General features: G+C 37.8%; 1 protein-coding gene across 1 annotated transcript in view; it reads left to right on the top strand.

The window, feature by feature from the left end:
• The first annotated feature begins 15,832 nt into the window (after positions 1-15,832).
• The window catches only part of LOC124595494 (DNA polymerase alpha catalytic subunit), a 262,660-nt gene continuing 260,315 nt past the window's right edge, over positions 15,833-18,177 (top strand). Inside the window, exon 1 of the mRNA XM_047134258.1 lies at positions 15,833-15,960. Within this exon, the coding sequence (XP_046990214.1) occupies positions 15,945-15,960 (16 nt within the window). The 5' untranslated portion in view covers positions 15,833-15,944. The remainder of the gene's footprint in view (positions 15,961-18,177) is intronic.

The following is an 18,177-nucleotide window of genomic DNA, read 5'->3' on the forward strand; positions in this document are numbered from 1 at the left end:
TTTTTGTGAAATTTCTATTTTTTGCAAATTCATATAACATGGCCGAAAAATATATGTCCATGCGCCAAGATGGCGTAGAATTTCGAGATCGGACAATTGAAGTTCAGGCGCCATGCATGCCTACTGCAGAAAGTTTAAGTAGATCAGAGATGAGTGTGCCAGGAGTGACAAATGATAGCAATGCTCCACAACAGAATAAACTTGATGACACAATGTTTACAATTGACAATACAATGTCACTCATCTCCCAGAGCGACATACCGCTCATGAATGAAAGGTCAGAGAGCGATCTAAATATCAATCTTGACAACTTATTACAAACACCACTTGGTCACAACACAAACATTAACTTGGGAAGTACAACAAGCAGCAACCACGGTAGAAAAACTGACGCACTGCTATGGCAGTTATTACATAACATAAATACCAGTCTCAGTGATATGATACAAGATATGAATACCAAAATTGATAGTTTGACACAAAATCTCAACTCCATCACACAAGATATGAACACAGTAAAACAGCAACAAAACACTGTTACACAAGATCTAAATACAATGATGCAAGAACAAAAACAACTATTCAACGATTTGCAAGACATGGTCTCACAGAAATTCGATGACTTAGCGAAACATTTTTGCACTGAAATCGACGAAAAATGATAAGAAAACACAGGTAAAGCATGAAGTACTTTCTGAAGTTAACAGTAAAATTACAGAAGTAAAACAGAAGGTAGATTCTTTTAATGACCATCACAATATAGCTGAACAACAGATAAAGAAAATCACAGAAGCAAACACAAAGCATGAAGCCACACAAAACCAGTTGTTTTGGACAGTAAAATAGGTAACCACTGTCGTTAACAAACCAAATAATGACTATGAAGGTGTACTTTTAGCTGTAGAAGACCTCACTTTAAGGGTGTTGACATTAGAAGTTGACTCAGCATGTGCTAAGAAGGAGAGAAACAGGAAAAATTTATTTTTGAAGCTATTACTGTTGCATTTTGTTTCATCTGGTAATTTGTCAAAAAATTTTATAGCAGCATCTGTGCGATATCAGTTAGTTAGATTGGTAGTTGGTTGCATGTTCCATTGACCAATCACACAGTATAGAAGCCATTTTGATGTGGAACATGTCAAGTGCACAAGAAATGCATATACGATACAAGATATATATATATATATATATATATATATATATATTACAGTACAGTGTTAAAGATTAATATTTCCATTATTTACCCCATGCCCATAAATGGCGCAACATGCATATACTATACTAATAGATTTATTTATTTCTATTCAAGAATTCTTCTATGACATAGAAGGAGTTGTCAAGGAGATATGATTTGAATTTATTTTTTAAGCTATTACTGCTACAGTTTGTTTCAATGGTAATTTGTCAAAAAAATTTATAGCAGCATATTTTACCCTTTTCTGTGACAAAGATAGGTTGAGTAAGGGATAGTGTAAGTCTTTCTTTTTTCTGGTATTATAATCATGAAAGTCACTGTTTTTTTTTTAAACTGGTCCATGTTATTGAGAACAAATTTCATTAGTGAGTAAATGTACTGCTAGGCTGTTGTAAGAATTCCCAATCTTTTAAAAGATGCCTACAAGATATGTGACTATGTATCCCAAATATTATTCTAACCACTTTCTTTGGAGCAGGGAATACTTTCCGTCTAAGTGTTGAGGTACCCCAAAATATTATTCGTTATGACATCAGAGAGTGAAAGTATGCAAAGTATGTTAGCTTACTAATTTCCACATCCTCAAAATTGGCAGTTATTCTGATTTCAAGAGTTACTGAACCTAATATGAATTTTCCAATTAAGATTCTCATCTATATGTTCACCAAAAAACTTAGTCTGCTCTGGCCTGTCTACTGACTTCTGTTGATATGTTATATTTATTGAGGGAACTGTACTTTTCAATTAGAGTTTCTTTAACTGGATTAATAACGATTCTTGTATCATCAGCAAACAGTGTCAGTTCAGCTTCTTGATTCAGATAAGTAGGGAGATTGTTCACATATATCAAGAACAGAAGGGAACCCATGATTGAACCCTGTGGAACCCCTAATGTAATTTCACCCCAGTTAGATGAAGTGGCAAACTTACTTAAATCACTTGACCTATTGGAAGAAACTTTTTGTTTCCTGTTCTGTAGATATGACTTAAACCACTCACATGCTATTCCATTTATACCACAGAATTGTAGTTTCTGTAACATTGTAAGGTGACTATAATTTCGCACCTTACAAGCACTCATCTACATACTTTGGCGTGATTTGCAACCGGAATTTGGTATCATTTGGTAGGTTGTACATCTAATATAGGAGTATTTAAAGAAGACTGACATTGTCACGTGCACCTTGTAAGTAGTTGTAACACTTATTGCATGAAAGGTGATGGAGTGTATTTATTATCAGAATGGCGTAATGAATGATTACCTATACTAGTAGAGATTGGAACATCAATGGAAATGAAACAGCAGGCGTAACTCAAGCCCCGGGTGGAAAATCCCTCACAGGTGTGTTGGTCCTGCTTCACACAGGAAGTGCCAAGACGGACAATATGGGTACCTGAGCGTGGAAGCACAATACAGCGGCGGCCAGCCGGTATTGTAGTGGGGCTAGAAGGCTAACCAGATAATACTTCAGAAACTCTGAAAATGTTGGAAGCAGCAGAGAGGAACGAGGAAGCATTAACTCGGGAATCACAGGGTGGGTTATTTCCAAGGATTTTTACTCTGAGAAGCATACCATTCTATGCGTATAGGTATTTCCTCGCAAACTTTCAGCACTGGACGACAAAAGACTAAAATATGGTTGGTCTGTGTACGGAAGAATCTGTAGAGAGCGTATGCTGTGGTTTCAGGTACAGGGTTATTACAAATGATTGAAGCGATTTCACAGCTCTACAATAACTTTATTATTTGAGATATTTTCACAATGCTTTGCACACACATACAAAAACTCAAGAAGTTTTTTTAGGCATTCAAAAATGTTCGATATGTGCCCCTTTAGTCATTCGGCAGACATCAAGCCGATAATAAAGTTCCTCCCACACTCGGCGCAGCATGTCCCCATCAATGAGTTCGAAAGCATCGTTGATGCGAGCTCGCAGTTCTGGCACGTTTCTTGGTAGAGGAGGTTTAAACACTGAATCTTTCACATAACCCCACAGAAAGAAATCGCATGGGGTTAAGTCGGGAGAGCGTGGAGGCCATGACATGAATTGCTGATCATGATCTGCACCACAACCGATCCATCGGTTTTCCAATCTCTTGTTTAAGAAATGCCGAACAGCATGATGGAAGTGCGGTGGAGCACCATCCTGTTGAAAGATGAAGTCGGTGCTGTCGGTCTCCAGTTGTGGCATGAGCCAATTTTCCAGCATGTCCAGATACACGTGTCCTGTAACGTTTTTTTCGCAGAAGAAAAAGGGGCCGTAAACTTTAAACCGTGAGATTGCACAAAACATGTTAACTTTTGGTGAATTGCGAATTTGCTGCTCGAATGCGTGAGGATTCTCTACCGCCCAGATTCGCACATTGTGTCTGTTCACTTCACCATTAAGAAAAAGTGTTGCTTCATCACTGAAAACAAGTTTCGCACTGAACGCATCCTCTTCCATGAGCTGTTGCAACCGCGCCGAAAATTCAAAGCGTTTGACTTTGTCATTGGGTGTCAGGGCTTGTAGCAATTGTAAACGGTAAGGCTTCTGCTTTAGCCTTTTCCGTAAGATTTTCCAAACCGACGGCTGTGGTACGTTTAGCTCCCTGCTTGCTTTATTCGTCGACTTCCGCGGGCTACGCGTGAAACTTGCCCGCACGCGTTCAACCGTTTCCTCGCTCACTGCAGGCCGACCCGTTGATTTCCCCTTACAGAGGCATCCAGAAGCTTTAAACTGCGCATACCATCGCCGAATGGAGTTAGCAGTTGGTGGATCTTTGTTGAACTTCGTCCTGAAGTGTCGTTACACTGTTATGACTGACTGATGTGAGTGCATTTCAAGCACGACATACACTTTCTCGGCTCCTGTCGCCATTTTGTCTCACTGCGCTCTCGAGCGCTCTGGCGGCAGAAACCTGAAATGCGGCTTCAGCCGAACAAAACTTTACGAGTTTTTCTACGTATCTGTAGTGTGTCGTGACCATATGTCAATGAATGGAGCTACAGTGAATTTATGAAATCGATTCAATCATTTGTAATAGCCCTGTATTGTTTCCCCTTCTGAGTTACGAGTGAGGGGACCTGAGCTTTGCTGAGAAGCCAGCGGTGGAGAGAAGATGTATTCTGTTTTGAGCGCCCGTGTTTGATGGTCGCTCAGTATCAGCGTTTGTAGGTACAGACGGACTTACTGTCTGCTCTCAGGAGATTTTATAGTTAGAATGGTTAGGCACTGTACTGTTGCGAACTTATACGATTCTGGACTTCGCCTCTGGGCAGGGAGTCGTCGTTGAGTATGCAGCGTTCAGTGTTTGATAGCACTTCTTCTGTTCATACTCATGTACAGACGTTATCTGAATACCATCCTTATGGCTGTGAGTTGGTGTTTCTTGTCTATAGAACACAGAGAGGAGAAGACAGTACTAAATTATAATAGTCAGAGGACCGCCTTCTGCTGACGTAGTGTTTGAAAGAGTTTTATTTTGTGGCTGGGGTCCTTCAATCGTCGCAGACGTGTACAAGAACCATCAGCCCGACACACCGGATGCAGTATATGCGGTGATATTGCTAATTGCTTCACCTTATTAGGGCTATAAAGCTAAACAGCTGTGATCACGTATTTCCACAGTGGTTGCACACCACTGTAGATGATCTTTGAAAGTAGTGTCTTCTAGTGTTTGGTACACAGATGATGTCAGTCGTCTCATGTTATTTATATTAGATCGCGTAGCCATAAAAAGGGGCAGATTTGGGCAATTGGTCAATTGTATTAGTTAGGAAATTCATTTGTATCTCTTTATGCCCATTTGACATTGACATATAATCATTTGTAATATAAAGGGGTTTTAATCTACAATAAATGTATAAGGGGAAACAGCATTTATCATTTAGTGTTTACTAGTTACCTTAAACATTCATTTATGTTTATGTTGTAATTCATATATTAAAGACCAAGAAGGAGATAATCACCATTAACAGATCCTATGATCTGCTTCAGGAGTTGGTCAAACAGGGCCAAATCTTCATTTTCACGTTCAATATTTCCGTTGCTCACATTCATTTTACACCTGCCTGGAGTAGCATCGTGGAACATAATGTCATGTTTCACGCAATCAAATGCTTTGGAGAAGGCACAGAAAATTCCTATTGGTGACATTTTACTGTTTAAAGACTCTATTATGTGGACAGTAAAATTGTATATTGCTGTCTCAGAGGAACAGCATTTTTGAAATCCGAACTGTGATTTACTAAGTTTCCAATTACTGTTGAAGTGGCTAACCACTCTTACATACATCATTTTCTCGAAGATTTTTGAAAATGGTGTAAGCAAGGATACTGGCCGATAATTATTGACATCTGTGGTGTCCCCCTTTTTATAGAGAGGCCTGACAAAGATATATTTGAACCTGTCTGGGAAAATACCTTGAGCTAGTGATGCATTACATATGTGACTCAGAATATCAGCTGTAATTGCTCCACATTGTTTTAATATCTTATTAGAGATGTCATCCACTCCAACAGAACATTTACTTTTCAGAGGTTTAATAATTTTACTTATTTCACAAGAGGATGTTAGGTGAAACTTAAACTGACTAAAATTTTTCAAAACTGACCCTTCCATGTACTGCATTGCTCTTTCTTTTGAACTATTCCCACCAATTTTTTCTCCTGCACTTAATAAATGGTTGCTATTACATTAGCTACTTGTGTACTGTTGGTTACGATATTTTCATTCACTTTAATAGTAATACTTCCTACCCCAGTGGTCACTTTTCCTGTCCCACTTCTAACAACATTCCATACTGATTTGATTTTATTGCCAGAGTTGTTAATTTCTTCTCTGACATAAATATTTCTTGATTTCCTTACAACTTTTCTCGGTATGTTACTATAATTTTTATAGTGTAAAACTACTTCTAGATCTTTACTAGTTCTTGCTGTCTCATAGGTTTTCTTCTTCTTTCTGAAGACACTTTAATACCTGTGATAATCCAAGGTTTCTTTGAAAAATGTGTGGTATTACATTTAATAATTTTCTTTGGGAAACATTGTTCAAAAAAGGGTATAAATTTATCAAGAAATATGTTGCATTTATTATTAGCATTTCGCTCATTACATACATCTCCCCTTTTAGCATTTCTTAAACTTTCTCTGAAGTGCTCTATAGACACTGAACTGTACACCCTGTTAGGTATTGTAAGTTAATCTGTTGTGCATCATGTTCTGACAATCTGCTTACCACAGGCAAAGCATTCTCTTTCTGTACAAATACATTATCTTTTAGACTGCTGTTCTCTTGAGCTATACATGTAGGGAAATTGACCACTGATTCTAAGTTATATGTTGTTAATAACACATCCAGTTCACCTTTCCTATCAGAATTACTTAGAAAGTTTGCATTGAAATCGCCACAGATTAATAACATCTATTTTTTGTCTGACAGATGGCATAATAGGACGTCAAACTTTTTTTATGAATAGCTCCCAGTCTCCTAATGGGGGCCTGGACACTGTTGCTAATATCAATACTGCATTATCTTCAAAGTGCTAATCAACACAAAATTTGCTTACTTCTACAATTTTGTATTTATACCCTTGTTTTATGAAAGTGGCAACTGTCTCTTTACCTATCCTAGATCACAAGTGTAAGATACTAAATTATAGCCATTTATACTGACACTATCCATCTCCACAGTTACATGGTGTTCAGATAGACAGAGTATATCAATCTCATTTTCATTTTTGAGATCATCCAAACACACTAATAGCTCATCTACTTTATTTTTTATGCCCGTGATATTTTGATGAAGTAAGTTGAAACTGTCCTTAGCTTTGCCCTTATTTTCTGCACATGAAGTTTGTTTTATTCTATTTATCTTGATTGTTGTCTGTCTGGACTTTGGCTTTAACCTAAAAAACCTGTCGGCCTGGATCCATTAACCACATTAGTCAAGCTCAAGCTGGTATGCTAGATAAGTGTAACACCAGTGCAGAGAAGTTGGTAAACGATTATAAAAATAGTTCAAATGGCCCTGAGCACTATGGGGCTTAACAGCTGTGGTCATCAGTCCCCTAGAACTTAGAACTACTTAAACCTAACTAACCTAAGGACATCAAACACATCCATGCCCGAGGCAGGATTCGAAACTGCGACTGCAGCAGTGACACGGTCCGGACTGCGCGCCTAGAAACGCGAGACCACCACGGCCGGCGTAACCGATTATAAGTTATACACATATGTAGTAGACAAAGCTATTCAGAAAACGAAAAAGAAATCATGAAGGAGATAAACATTGACATACAACCCATAGAAGATAGGATCTGCAATCTTTTAGAAGAAAATATTACTGGATCTCGAAATATGCATGTAAATAGTAAAAAGCTTACAGTGAACAAACCACAAGTTGTTGGTATCTATTTACAAATTGTCACGAGTCCAACAGCAGGTATCAGTGACAGTTATAGGTTGCAAAATGTAAACATACACACAACTCCAATACCTGAACAAATACTAGCCGGAATTACAGGTAACTACAATAACAACATAAATACGATCAAAAATGCCACGAGACTATCAACTATTTTTGCAGACGAGGCTTTGCTGACACATCGATAGTTTCCTACATTCACTACCTGAGGCAAAAGAATGAATAGGGTAGTATGTATCTGTGCTTTTCGCCATGTATTTCCATGCAACTAGCTGGAAGCACAGAAAATCAAATTTGTCGTGGGGTACAAGCAAGGTGGTGAACTTATATGGGCAACTGAAGTGGCCGAACGTTGCAGCACTTACATCCAATGTGAACGAGCTTTCCTCGACAAATACTGGTCTGAATCAGTTTAAGAATGACTCAGATGCGAGGTTTTCAACCATGCAATGGCAAATATGGTAGTCTACGTGGATACTTTAAAAATACCTGAACCAGACGCGCTACTGGATGAACAGGAAGACGTGTTAAAAATTTTGAAAAGTCGTTTGGCATCGCACATTAGAGAAAATGCCCAAGTATGACACTGAATATTTTTTTGTCAGTACTTGATTCTATCGACTTAATCTATGAGGAAAGTCCTGTACCCCATAGAGCAACAGAAAATCAGGAGCTACGACAATATCACTACATAAATCAGTCAGTAAAACGTGATTTAAACACACAGCAAGGCTGGTACACACAGCAGCAAAATTACATACCCAGAGGAAATGAGTACGGTAACGTGAATGAAGAAAACAAACCATTTAAAGGAAATTTCCAGAACAACAGAGGTAATTTCAAAGCATGAGTGAATTACAATTCACTGTCACAAGGCCCTGCGACGAACATGAATAGAAACAGTCAGCCGCAGCAGTGGCCAACGCGTGGCAACAATGCCATGCCTAACGTTGTACCGGAGCCGACCTTTGGGCAACAATATAACTGCACAGCAGCTACCGACACAAATTGGCGAAGTACACACACAGTGCAACTGACTGAAATTTCTCCAGGTAATGAACTAAGTCACGCTACGCCGTCGGAAAAACACTAACCAGTCGTAGTTAAACCACAGGCTATTGACCTCTCAGGGAGTGGGGGGAGGCGGAACTACAAACATGTTTCATAAGATTTGACAAACGAGGTGACATCAAGGATGATTTGTGTCAGCATGCGTTAGATATAGTAGATAAAGTCAAGGAAGAACAAGAAAAAGCAATTATTAAGGTGAAAATATTTAACATTGACACACAGGTAATTTTAGATACAGGTTCAACTATCAACCTAATGTTAAAGAATTTTTTTTGTGAATTGAAGAAGAGAGGCAAGTTCTCAACATTTCCTGTACAAAAAAGGCAAGGTGGAAACTGCGACAGGCAGTAAGACTAGATTGGTTGAGCGTCAGACACTTATTCCAGTACAAGTTGAACACTTTATAGTGGAGTGCAACTTTCTAATAACTGACAAACTTATTGTTAATTTTGTTATTGGCATGGATACATTTAGAACGTACAAAACACAGATTGACATAGGTAATGGTAAATGCCAGTTTTATGTAAAGGGTCAGATCTTTTCTATTGATTTAGTCAAAACACCTGATGAAAGTAAGAAAAACAAACCAGTGTCAAATGTCGTAGTGCAATATTTTGTGTGTTTCACAAACAAGAAGCGAACTCTGAGGTTAGTTACGAAATGGTAGAGCAGAAACCAAGTGAATTACAGGTAGTAAATGAGATGCAACAACAAGAACTTTCTAACTTGTTGTTTAAGTATGCCAATGTTTTCAGTAAGGAGTCAGGAGTAATCAAAGACTATGAATATAAATTTGAAGTCTATCCACATGAGACATTTTGCGTAATATCATATCCTATTCCATGGGCAAAACGAGAGGCAGTAAGGGAAGAGATCAATCTCATGATGAAGTGGGGAATTATACAACCTTCATTTTCACCCATTTGTAGTCCAATATTACCAGTAAGCAAATTAGAGGGTTCTGTAAGATTGGTTCTCGATGCTAGAGGTGTCAATAAGATTATAGTACCAGCACCCATAAGACCAGACAATTTGGACGAACAGCTTCTAAAGTTTTACAATACAAGATATTTCAGTATACTCGATCTCAAAATGTCCTACTCGCAAATAAAGCTCCACAAGGAAACTCGAAAATATATTGCATTTGTTTGTGGGGGTTGTGGGGCAGAAGTTACGAATTCTGTGTTCTACCTTTAGGACTGAACATTAGCGCAGGAGTGTTTATATCTGCATTGGAGAAGGTTTTAGATCCAGAATTGCTTAGCAAAGTCACTGTCTATGTAGACGACCTGCTAATAGCCACACTTACTAGGTTAGAACATATGAGGCTCTTTGAACAGGTGCTTCAACGATCTGTAGATTACGGAGTAACAGCCAATTAAAAAAAGTCTAGTTTTGGTAAGGAGTAAGTAAAATTTTTAGGACGTGTTGTGTCAGAACAAGGTATATTACCTGATCCGAAAAAACTTGATGCCATACGCAGTTGTCCAGCTCTAGTGAATAAATAACAACTAAAAGCATTTTTAGGACTAGCTCCGTATTCTCGTAAATTCGTACCACAACAACTGATGAACAGTAATGCATTGCTCAACTTGTTATGAAAAAATAGGCTTTGGTTATGGGATGATAAGTATCAAGAGATCTTTAATAACATTAAGCAGGCATTGGTAAATGCAAACATTCTTAGCCACCGTGACACGTCCAAGGGTTTTTGTCTATGCACAGACGCCTCATCTCAAGGGCTGGGGCATGCTTATTCCAGATACGAGAGGAAGATGGTAAGGAAGTATTGGGTCATCAATTTTGCTAGTCGCAAGTTATCAGAAGGAGAAAGTTCTTACTCAGTGTCAGAATTGGAAAGTTTAGCGGTAATATGGCATTTAAAAAGTTTAAATATTTTTTGTAGGGAAAGAATACCAAAGTTTACTGTGATCACCAATCACTGTCATTTCTTTTAACATGTAAACTATTGCACCATAGATTAACTAGGTGGTGTCTATATTTACAAGAATTCAATTTTGAGACAATTTATATTAAAGGAAGTCAGAACATTATTGCAGATGCCTTGTCTAGGTTACCACAGGATTAGATGAATTTAGTGAAATAACAGAGCAAGATGCAGAAATCAAAACGTTATTAATGCAGGGTACAACACAACAGTCTGATTATCATGAGTTTTGTAAGCAAATGAAAATTATACAACAGCAAGGTCACAGATGTAGAAAAGTCATGCAAAACCTTAAGCAGGATGAAGGTGGAAAGGTAAGTAAATGGTATCAGGAGTTCAAGGGCGTTTTGTTTCATAGGAAGCATGAAAAATCTGATCATTGGTGTGTGTGTGCGCGTGTGTGCGTGCTTGTGTGTGTGTGTGTGTGTGTGTGTGTGTGTGTGTGTGTGTGTGTGTGTATTCCTGAAGATTATATCGACGAATTTATAAGACACACACATGAAGTATGGGGGCTTTATGGAGTAGGCAAATGTACTGAAAAAATTGCAACACTTGGTTATTTTCCAAATTTGAGAAGACGATTCCTACAGGTATTACGAAAGTGTGAAATATGTCGAAAGTCAAATCAGTCCAATGTGTCAAAATATACTGAACTACAACCAATACTCAAAAGAACCCTCTAGATATTGTATCCCTGGACATAGCTGGTCCATATCCAAGAAATCAAGGAGGAGTAAGAAACGTAGTAGCAGTATAAGATATTTTTTCGAATCATACGAAAACGTATGTCATTAAAAATGCAACAGCTACAAATATTAGAAAAAGAACTGAGGGAAACTATTTGAGAAGAGTAGGTAAACCAGAGGTACTACTAACTGATAATGCTTCATATTTAATTTATGCAAGAGTAGAAACAATTTATGACCTCAAAGGGCTTAAAGCACATATTAGTAAGCCGTTTTCACCCAGAAGCAATCTCAGTTGATCGAGTCTTTAAAGATTAGGGCACACACCCCTCACAAACACATCCGATGGGTAGAATACGTAACTCCTCTCATGCAAGTTGTAAATAACCTTCCACATTCTTCAACAGGTTTCACACATAATGAATTGATGTTCCACACAAAACAAATGAATGAGTGGGAGCAGCTCATACCAAAGGTACCCACTGCAGGAATGACACTACAAGACAAAATCAAACAAGCCATAGTTACACTAGAAAACTGGGCCGAGTTTAAAAGGAAAATTTATAGCAAGAAACTGAAACATGTTACACAACTTTTTGAAGGCCAACGAGTCCTCTTATGGATGCATCCTAAATCGTCACAAATTGGCAATCTAAATAAGAAATGGCAGTTACTCCAATCAGGACCATATGTAATTTTCAAAATACCATACCCAGGGACGTAGAGATAAGCCTATGAGAAAAGAGGGAGAGACAAGGGTCTCCACCCTCACAAAGATGTAAAAGCCTTTATAAAATGATGAAGCATGGTAACATTTATTTTTTATCGCAAGATAATTGTACATAGTGTACATAATTCTAAGTGTAACTTTTCTTCTGGCGTTTATTTTAAGATAAAGTAATGTGTATGGGCATAAGTAATTCTTTTCATTTGTACATGTAGGCATAAAATTAACCGCAATGAGAAGTGATACAGTGCTTCATGTGAAGCGAAAGTATAAACAGAATTAGCTTATGGTTCAGTTGTCACGCGCTCAACAATACGCACTGACCTCAGTAGCAGGACAGGAGACATTGACCTGTGCACATGCGTGACAGACTGGCAGAAGGTGCAATCATAATAGGAGTGCAATGTGTACTTAACTTAAATACAAAGTAAATGGGAATACTACGCAAATACATCTAGTGTCTAAGAACTAGGGAACCTATTGATATATGTAAACAGAGATTTAATTAAATACCAAGCTATATACAACATATTTACAACTAAACGGAAGCATTATGAAAACCTGTATGAGACATGTGTGCTATGGACTAATGACAAAATACTGTAAGAAATGTCAGATAATTTTCTTTGCGGGGTAAATGATCATAAAGCGTAACATAATAAACGAATGTCTACGAATTTAAACAAAGTATGGATGTATCTGCAGACGAATGTAATGACCAAATGTATCAGTGGCCACCGAGTTATGAAATGCAATTAGTTTTCAGTTTTTTCTTTCAGCGACCAGTGCATCGTCTCGGCACAGAAGAAGAGAATTATGTCGAGAGTAGCTGGTACCAAATGAAGGAACAGGCTGCACCTCCACTAAACAATTTAGTTATAAGGATAATTATACAAAGGTCATAAGGCAAATGAAATATGCATTGTTGCAGTGTGTCTCCCTGACATACCTACTCGCTGCAGAGTACAGATAAGCATTGAAGCATGAGATTATTAAAAAACCGATTAAATTTTTTTATTGTGTCACATGAAAGCTTGAATAATGGCATGTCTAGGTATTTGAGAAAGATAAGTATACACACGTGAACTGAAGTAAACAGCACTAGCACATGAGGAGAGAACATGACACTTCGTTAGTGATTAGTTGGTACGCATTATTTCAATGAACCAAAGTTTCTTAGCAACTAATCCATGATTGTATGAGTAACATTTCCACATAAATCCTTGAACCAGTAGATGAGTATTTCTCTTTTTCCCTCCCAAACAAAAGATATGGCTCCGAGCACAGTTAGGCCAGCCATGCACAATGTTTTAGTCCTATTTCGAATGTTTTTCTTCCTCCTCTACTTAAGATAGAAATGAGCTCCCATAAGTGATAAAGACCTATCTATAAAATGAAGCAAAAATGTATCATATGCTTGTATTGTGTTATAAAAATGTGATATGTAATTAATTTGTGTATGTGATGTGAATGAAGATAAGTTGAAGCTAACGAACAAGGCGCTACAGTCTGGAACCGTGCGACCGCTACGGTCGCAGGTTCGAATCCTGCCTCGGGCATGGATGTGTGTGATGTCCTTAGGTTTACGTAGTTCTAAGTTCTAGGGGACTGATGACCTCAGAAGTCCCATAGTGCTCAGAGCCATTTGAACCATTTTTTTTAACAAACAAACTGTAGTAACAGGACCCAGTTAATGAAAATTGTATTACTTTTTAAAACTTAAGGAATTTACGTTCGTAATATAAACAATGGATGGAATGTCAGCCATAGGTATAAGCTGTCATGTTATGTATACTGTTGTTACTCAACACTTGTATGAATTTTCATTGGAAACCAAACACTATACGAAGAAATGAACTTCAAAGATAAGCAGTTTCTGCAATGTCTTGGACGACTTTATGTGTATTTCAACAAGTGCACTCTCAAGTGTGGTGACATGAACATGTGTGTGCAACGAAATAACTTCTGAGTATCGTGGCTCACAGCACTTGATACATTGACAGGTGAACTATAGCCAGCCGGTGAGGCCAAGCGGTTCTAGGCGCTTCAGTCTGGAACCGCGCGACCGCTACGGTCGCAGGTTCGAATCCTGCCTCGGGCATGGATGTGTGTGATGTCCTTAGGTTAATTAGGTTTAAGTAGTTATAAACTCTAGAGGACTGATGAGCTCAGATGTTAAGTCTCATAGTGCTCAGAGCCATTTTTTTGGTGATCTTTAGTTGTTCTGGCAGGTAATCGCCTCATCGAAGGATGCTGTTGGTCAGGGTTCTCTCTGCTGAAAATGCGAGTACGACGGGTAGTAAAGACTCCTGGACCGTAAAAATGGAGATCTTCTGACACAGCTTCGCATTTTGAACAATAAGCACACACCCATTGCACCCAGCATGAAGACGAACGACACAGCAATTCTTAAGTATGTGACACTCGGGTGAAAGTGTGACACTCAATGTGACATAAACACTAAGAAAACGCACACACCCACTGCACCCAGAATGAAGACAAACGACACAGCAATTCTTTATATGGGAAAACAGTATAAAGTATTTTTTATTTATTGAAGTAAGTGAAGAGGAAAACTACAAGAAGAAGGTCTTCGTAACTACGACAAACACCGGTGTTCCCGGAGTCCGCTGCCGCCTGCAGCTTCAACTAGAAGGTCAGCGAAGTCCGATTGCCAAGAAAAATTAAGATAAGCACAGACATTTTAACAACGTAATTCATTTAAAAATTTTATGGGAGTAGGGGCATTTTCATTAGTGGTTTCCTGATGGTTTTTGCACTTGAAACTCGTGGGGAGCCCATTTTACCCATTGGCAACCCTGCGTATGACTTGCGGCCTTCTCATTTGGGGTCAAACTTCTTACGCTACCAAAACTTTGAAAAGAACATTACACATAATGTCCAAAACAGGCCCCAGGGAGCACTGTCGTCCTCTACTTACCAGGCTCAGAATATTGCCTGTTGTAAACTTGTACATATACGTCAGTGTACTATACGTTAAAAAAAAAAAGTAGCATGAAAACTGCTGTTACGGAAGAAATCCATTCCTATAATACTAGAAAGAAGGAAGTTTGTGACACACCAAGGTGAGTACTTCAAAAATCTTCAACAAACTATGACAAACTGTTCAGACCACGCCATTAGTATTTCGTGGACTATGCAACTGGTTATTTGACAACGAATTTTACTTTAAAAAAGGTTTATGATTTGAGTAGTGCTGAGATCAGTTTCTCTTTATCACATCCTATCATTTAACAAAATGGTGTGTATTGGTTATTAGCATGTAAGATAATAGTTATATTCACTTGTCTAAATAATGTCGTGCATCAGTTATATGAATTACTAATTGTATTTAAACATTGTGTTCACTGTATGAATATACTTTGTTTGTGTTCACCAAGTTAGTAAGTGTAGTGTGGACTAAACACTTTATTCACTGTCTTAATATTATGGAATTTACAAATTTCTTGTACATCAACTCTGTCTGTTCAATATAAGTTGTGTCAGTATGTATTGACTCGTTCCACATCCAAGCGGCTAGCACGCACTTAGTGATTGATGGAAGACGAACAGTACAGCGTAAATAAACTTTATTTCACTTGAAAACCTCTGTCCTGTCATGTGGATGTTTTTACAAAATAATAACTCCATTTATTATTCCGTTGCTAGCAGAATTCTATGGTTTACGGCCACATATCCCAATTCCTATTTGTTAGAAAAAATGTTATGAGAAGTGTGGTGTCGAAATTGCGATTAATCGAATCTTCAATCGATTAATGCATTTTCCCGCCAAATGCAATTCTGGCGCGCGGAGGGTGTGTTTACAACTTGTGTGTGGTGACAGGTTTTGTTGGTGTGTCAGTAAGTGGAGTTTCGCCGAATTTAAATACCACAGTGAAAGTGCGAATGGCAGATACAACACGTAAGAAAGAAAAAGCTATAAGGTTTTACGTTTATTGTGATTTGTTTATGTGTAAACTTTAGTGAGATTCTACGCTAAATGCAACTGGAAGGTTTGCTCTACACTGAAGAATTATTCAAGTGCAAACACGGCGATTGTGATTTTACTTGCAAACTCCACCCCATTCCTTGTCAGTAGACATTTTTCACGCTACTATTTAATGCTATGAAGTGATGATTCAATTTTTCATCCGTTGTCACAGAACGATGATCCACATAATGCCAACTCGTTTCTTAGCCATTTCACGTGCCACGTTTCGTCCTTTCTAATCAAACAGAGCTATTTATTGTAAGGCAGATAGGAACTGATTGTAGTAGATCTGTTGTCAAGTAGAAATGGTACTTCAGTTAATATCAACTAATTTAAATATTCTTTGTTTTTAAAAGTAATATGCAGATGAAAATCATTTGGCGGAGAACTGATGCTAATTCAAAACATTCACTGCCAGCGTGTTTTCAGAGAGAACTCTCGTCAGAACTCTGAAATTTTAGGTACGACATCCTATACATCGAAAGTAGCATATGATAATTTGGCCAGGGCCATGCCTTGGAAGTAGATTTATGTTTCCCCTTATGAGCAGCCTTACAAACTATTAGGCTTTCAAAATGTGGATGGGCCCAAATTCACACTGTCATTTAGTGACTTCCTCATTCTCAAACCCCTATGTGCAGTGATCTCCCACCATTGTAAGTGCAGCCAAGAAACTAGCAGTAGAATAAACTCCCAGATAAAAGTTTCATAGGACTAATAATGAATTGCAAGCAGCCATAATTGCGTTGAATAGTTCATATCTTCCCAAAGGCTTAAGATCTCATGAAAAGTGGTCAAAATAAGTAAGATGTAAGACTTTTTTCTAGTTCTTTTTCTGTGCAATGTGTTAAACATGATACGAGCGCCTAAGTATTGATTTCAGTGATATTTTACCATTGATTATGATAACATTTCTAATTCACATCAATATAAAGTATTGGAAAGAACGTTTTTGTGTGTATTTTGCTTATTGTGGGTTTCCTATATTTACTGGTGGTATGATAGATATTTTTATCATTTAGCTTCTGACAAGAATAAGGAAACATGGACCCTCATCTTTTCCCCAGTCCTCCGCATGTTGCAATATTTTACCTGTCGTGTCCTTTCTCTCTCACCACTATCTTGTGATTTTTTTCCTTGTTTGACTATTTGTCATTGATCTCTTTTACCATCAGCTCGTTGTTAATACTGTTGAAATTAAATTTTTAGATATTAGCCCATTGATAAAGTCTTATTCCTATACTTCTATACTTAACATCTATACTCTGCAAACCATTGTGCAGTATATGGCAGAGCGTATTTCCCAGTGTGCCAGTTGTTAAGGCTCATTTCCATTCTGTTCAGGTATGGAGTGTGGGAAGAATAATTACTTAAACATGTCTGTAAGTGCCGTAATTGCTCTGCTCTCATCTTGGCAATCCCTACAGGAGCTGTAGGTAGGAGGTTGTAGTGTATTCCTTGGTTTCTCACTTACAGATGGTTCTTGATACTTTGTAAGTAGGCTTTCATGGGAAAGTTTGTGTAAATCTTAAGTGTGTGCTGTTCACATTTGTGCTGACCCTCTTAGTGGACATTCAATATCCTGTTTTAGTTCTAGTACAAATCACACACTTCAGCAATATTCTAGGATGGGTCAGATGAGTCTTTTGTAAGCAGTCTCCTGTGCAGATTGACTGCTATTTTCTAGTATCCTACCAGTGAACTGACATCTGCCGTGTGGTTTCTCTCTGGGTGAATGTATATAATATATAAGAACTTTCCAACAGCATTTTTTGTAATAATTCCATTTCACACCACTAAAGACTGTTAAACCCAGATATTAATATGAGTTGACCGATTCCAACTGTGCCTTTTTGATATTCTTGTCATAGGATACTACATTTTACTATGTTGTTAAGTACACTATTTTACACTAACTTAAAACAATTTACCAATTTTTGAACAACTCTGAAATCTTATCAAGATCTGATTGAATATTTGCGTAGCTTTTTTAAAACAGTAGGTCTACGTCATTATAGATAACTATAGCAACTAGAAAAAAAAATTAATGTGTGTGGAAGAAGGTCATTCTGTTTGGGAGATTTTATTATGTTTTAACTGAGAATATGTTATGTAATATTCTATATAATGGAAGGAAACATTCCACGT

The sequence above is a fragment of the Schistocerca americana genome, chromosome 2 (assembly GCF_021461395.2).
Source record: "Schistocerca americana isolate TAMUIC-IGC-003095 chromosome 2, iqSchAmer2.1, whole genome shotgun sequence".
Lineage (NCBI taxonomy): Eukaryota > Metazoa > Arthropoda > Insecta > Orthoptera > Acrididae > Schistocerca > Schistocerca americana.